General features: G+C 50.9%; 1 protein-coding gene across 1 annotated transcript; it reads right to left on the reverse strand.

The window, feature by feature from the left end:
• Positions 1-927, reverse strand: LOC311200909 (olfactory receptor 14A16-like; the record flags this gene model as incomplete). Its single annotated transcript, XM_084275213.1, has 1 exon — positions 1-927. The coding sequence occupies one exon, from the start codon at positions 925-927 to the stop codon at positions 1-3; it is 927 nt and encodes a 308-aa protein (XP_084131339.1).
• Positions 928-5073: the final 4146 nt, after the last annotated feature.

The following is a 5073-nucleotide window of genomic DNA, read 5'->3' on the forward strand; positions in this document are numbered from 1 at the left end:
TTAGAAACATCCAGTCGTCAGTTTCCACATGGCATCCTTGAGCTCCTGGTTCCTCATGCTGTAGATGAGGGGGTTCACTGCTGGTGGAAACACGCAGTAAAGAAATGAAACTAACAGGTCCAGAAAAAGGGAGTGGATGGAGGGGGGCTTAAGATTGGAAAACATACCAGTGCTGAGAAATACGCAGACCACAACCAAGTGAGGGACACATGTGGAAAAGGCTTTGTGCCGCCCCTGCTGCAAGGGGATCCTCAGCACAGCCCTGAAGATCTGCACATAGGACACCACAATGAACACAAAACACCCAAAAGCTAAACAGGAACTGACTACAATGAGTCCAGTTTCCCTGAGGTAGGCACCTGAGCAGGAGAGCCTGAGGATCTGTGGGATTTCACAGAAGAACTGGTCAAGGGCATTGTCATGGCACATGGGCAGTGAAAATGTGTTGGCTGTGTGCAGCACAGCATTGAGAAACCCACTGCCCCAGGCAGCTGCTGCCATGTGGACACAAGCTCTGCTGCCCAGGAGGGTCCCATAGTGCAGGGGGTGGCAGATGGCAACGTAACGGTCATAGGCCATGACAGTGAGGAGAAAGTACTCTGTGACAATCAAAAATACAAAGAAAAAGAGTTGAGCCACACATCCTGTGTAGGAAATGGCCCTGGAGTCCCACAAGGAATTGGCCATGGATTTGGGAACAGTGGTGGAGATGCAGCCAAGGTCAAGAACAGAGAGATTGAGGAGGAAGAAGTACATGGGGGTGTGGAGGTGGTGGTCACAGGCTATGGTGATGATGATGAGGCCATTGCCCAGGAGGGCAGCCAGGTAGATGCCCAGGAAGAGGCAGAAGTGCAGGAGCTGCAGCTCCCTTGTGTCTGCAAAGGGCAGGAGGAGGAACTGGCTGATGGAGCTGCTGCTGTTGGACATCTGCTGCTGTCAAATGTGGAGACCTGTCAGAGGACGAAAAGATAATGAGAATTTAGGGAACTTTTCTTTCAGGAAAACCTCTTCCAGTTCTCAGGGAATAGCCTCAGATTGACTCTCTATATTCAGGAAGACTTTTGTCAGGTCCCTTTTGGGAGGTCTGCTTTGTGCTGGCTTGAGTGTGCCACTGCTGGGAGGAGGGTCAGCTGTGGCTCTGGAGAACTCAGTCCTGCCTGGCAGCAGTCAGTAAATAGAAGGATGATGTGATCTCAGACTAAATCCACTGTGGATAAGAATGAGCTTTTCAACACTGTCACTCCAGTTTCACCTGAGGGCAGAGCAGAGCTTTGGAGCTTTGGTTTTCTCCTCACTGTACCTCAGGAGTGTTTCTTCTGTCAGAACTCCCTGACATTGCTGCTGCAGTGCCAGTGAAACCTTCCCCTGAGTACAGAGAGGGGAGAGCTGCTCTGTCCATCAGCCCTGGTCTCAGCTGCCCTGTGCTGGACACTCTGTAATCACACCCTGCTGTTCCCTGTAGAAGAAACTGGACCCCACAGAGAGCTGAAGAATCCATTCTCCCAGGGCAGAGCTCCAAGGCCCTTCTGTGGTCTCATCCTACCCAAGGAGGATCTCAGCTCCTCACTCAGCCAGGGACACACAGGGCTCATTGCAGCTGCCCACACACAGTTATTGCCATGGCCTCAGTGCTGAGAAGTCTTCTGCATGGGACTCCTCTCTGGGGCACAAGAGCCTTTAGGAGAGCTGTGCCCCTCTGGGAGGCAGCCTTGAAGCCCAGAAGAAGCCCCTAGAAATTCCTCAGTCCTACAGATGGGGGTCCTGAAGTGAAGGTCAGCTCAGTGCCAGGCCCACCAATTGACATTTCCAGAACCCCAGGTTGGACAAAGGCAGCAAGGACAGGAGGAGAAACAGAAAGAAATGCTCCAGCCAAGGATGGAAGTTCAGGGACAGGCAGACAGGCACTCAAGGGTTTCTCCTCACTGTGGGTTTGGGCTGCCAAGGAGAAGACTCAGCCTGAAACCCTGAAAATCTCGGTGCAGAATCTGTGTTCTCTGAAAGAAACCAGGGGGTCACTGCAGGGAAGAGTCTACAGTGTGGGGGATGTCCAAATCCCCACTGTCAGGGTATTTTTGAGAGCAGCTTCTTCTCCTGTACATGCCAAAATCTGTCTGGAAGTGTCCCTGCAGCTGCTTCTCTTTGTCCATTTCACTTCCTGCTCTGTGCTCACAGACCTCATCCATTCTGCCCTGTGCTCAGCTCTGCTCTGCAGACCCCTCCTGGCATCAGGGCACTGCCCTGGGAACCTCTGTGTGTGCAGGGCTCAGGAGATGCTCTGACAAGTCCTAATGACAAAAGAGTTTGCACTGCTGCCTGCAATGTTATCAATAAAAGCTCAGCTCCCACTTCCCACCCAGCCCACAGGAGCAGAAAATTCAAAGCAAAGTCTCTTTACCTTTCTCCTCTAGTGAGCTCTCAGCATCCATCAGCTCTCTCAGCATCCATCACATCTCTCAGGCTCACAGCCCCCCTCAAAGCCTACAGGCAGTGTCCCCAGCCCTGTGCCTTGGCAGAAGAGCTGCTCCTGTGCAGAGCTGTCTCTCTGCAGTGCTGCAGTGTTTCATGAGCTCCCTCCATCCCAGGAGCCCAGCCCAGCTCAGCAGGAGAAGACACGTTCTTCAAGGCTCCCTCCTGGTGTCTCAAACCTCATGGGGATCACTCTATGATCTCATCTCTGACATTCTTTCCCTCGGCTGGGGAGAAATCCTTGTGTCCAACAGAGTCCTTTCTCCTGATCAAACCAGATCTGGGCAGGGGAATCAACTTTCCTTGTCTCCCCTTGACACAGGACCCCCAGACAGGGACAGGGAGGGGAAAGGAGTCAGGTAGGTCACTCCAGGGACCTCATCCTTTCTGGAAGGGGATGCAGCTCTGGCCTATGTCTGCCACAAACCCACCAGAGCTGGGATTCCTCTTGTTCTGGTGGGCACAAAATAGGCACCTTCTGCCTGGGAGCTGCTGGTCCCAGCTCCCATGGGAATTACTGGGGTCGGAGGCAAGTTTCCAAGATCCCTTTCCTCATGAGAGTGGATCTGATCTGATTGAGAATTTGTGTCAGTGTTGTTCACCCCCTTTTGCCCATACCCAAAACTGAAGACCAGGAATGACACTTTGGTAGCCCATGGGAGTGGCTTCTGCTACTGATGTACACCTGGGAGTATGTGAGAGAAATCAAGCATTTTAGTTTTTCTCTCCTTCTCTCCTTTCCTCCTGCAACACTTTTCCATGCCCAGAGGCAGCAGCTGTTCAACAGCAGCTCAATGTCCAAATGTCCAACAGAGAGTCAATGTGAATTGGAAGAGGTTTTCCTCCAAGAAGAGTTTCCCTAACATCTCTCTGCCTTTTCCTCCTTGGACAGGTCTCCACACTTGATGGCAGCAGATGTCCAACAGCAGCTCCATCAGCCAGTTCCTCCTCCTGACCTTTGCAGAGACACGGGAGCTGCAGCTTCTGCACTTCTGCCTCTTCCTGGGCATCTACCTGGCTGCTCTTCTGGGCAAGAGTTTAATGATCATTAATGTACCCTACAACTCCAATATGAATCCTTCCCACATAGGTTTATATCATCACCTACTGCTCCAGTGCACGTTCAGCAACAGACTGCTCCAGCCTGGGTCTTCCACAGCCCTGCCAGCAAACCTGCTCCAGCACAGGATTCCTATGAGGTCACAGCCTCCTTCTGGTACCTCCACCTGTTTGAACAGGTGATTTTTCTCGTCCTATTGCTTGTTATCTGAGATAAAGAACTGACTCCCACCTCTCTAAACCCACTTGTAGGTCGATGTAGAGAGCAATAATGTTTCCCTTCTAAAATGCCTCAGTTCCCTCACCCGCTGCTCACAGGACTGGTGCTCCAAACCCTTCACCAGCTTCATTGCCCATCTCTGGACATACTCCAGCATCTCAACGTCCTTCATGTAGTGAGGAGTTCAAAACTGAACACAGTACTTGAGGTGTGGCCTCACAAGAGCTGAGAATAATGGGAAATCCCTTCCCTACTCAAGCTAGTTACACTATTCCTGATCCAGGCCAGGATGATATTGGCCTTTTTAGCCACCTGGGCACATTCCTGGTTCATGTTCAGCTGGCTTTGCACTAGCACCCACAGCTTTCCACTAACACTCCCAGGTCCTTTTCTCCTCTAGGGAGCTCTCCAACTACTCTGCCCCAGGCCTGTAGCATCGCCTGGGGTTATTGTGACCAAAGTGCAGGACCCAGCACTTGGCCTTGTTGAAACTGGTCACTGTTGAGACAGACAAATGACACATACAAGAGGTCTCCTGGTGCACAAGCAAAAGGGACCCGATTTATTTCTGTACCCTCATTTTTATATGCTTCTACTACACGTGTCCTTTTGCTAATGGTCTCTCAGGTAGATGCTATCATGCAATTGGTTGACATTTGTAACTTCACTAACAAGGTTTATCTCTTGCCAGGTTCCTTCATCTGTGGTCAGCAAATTCCTTAAAATGGTTTACTTCTCTGGATGTTCCACACTTCCTCTTTCTCAAGGGTGCACTTTAATATCTTCAAGGCCCAGCTCTATATTCTCAACCAAGGGTTCTACAGGCCTGCCATAGTCCCTCACAACTCCCCTTTTTGTATTTGTGCTACAGAAATCACCTTCATCGTCTCCTGCAGCGCCCTTTGCAGCAGCGAGATAATAAAGGACAACATTAGTAACACAACTACAATAACTACCACAACAATCAATCCAGCCTTGATTGCAGACAACAATACCCCTCTAGGTAAAGCAACAGGAACACTGAAAGACCTTGATACCTTGTTTGAGGTATAATTACACCATGCGGTTTCCCAACACCCAGGTTTCCCACACACCTTGTTTCCTGGGTCACTGAATTTACAGGACTCCCGTTTCCTGGCACCACAGTTTCCATGAGCACTTGGTTTCTTGGGCCCTGATTTCCTGGGCCACTGTTTTCCCAGGGCACTGGTTTTCCAGGATGCTGGTTTCTTGCGCCCCCATTTGCCTGGCACACAGGTTTCCTGGGACACCGTTTTCCCGCATGCCCAGTTGCCTAGCACATCATTGTCTGGCCACCCTGGTTCCTG

The sequence above is a fragment of the Gallinula chloropus genome (assembly GCF_964237585.1).
Source record: "Gallinula chloropus genome assembly, chromosome: 25".
Classification (NCBI taxonomy): domain Eukaryota; kingdom Metazoa; phylum Chordata; class Aves; order Gruiformes; family Rallidae; genus Gallinula; species Gallinula chloropus.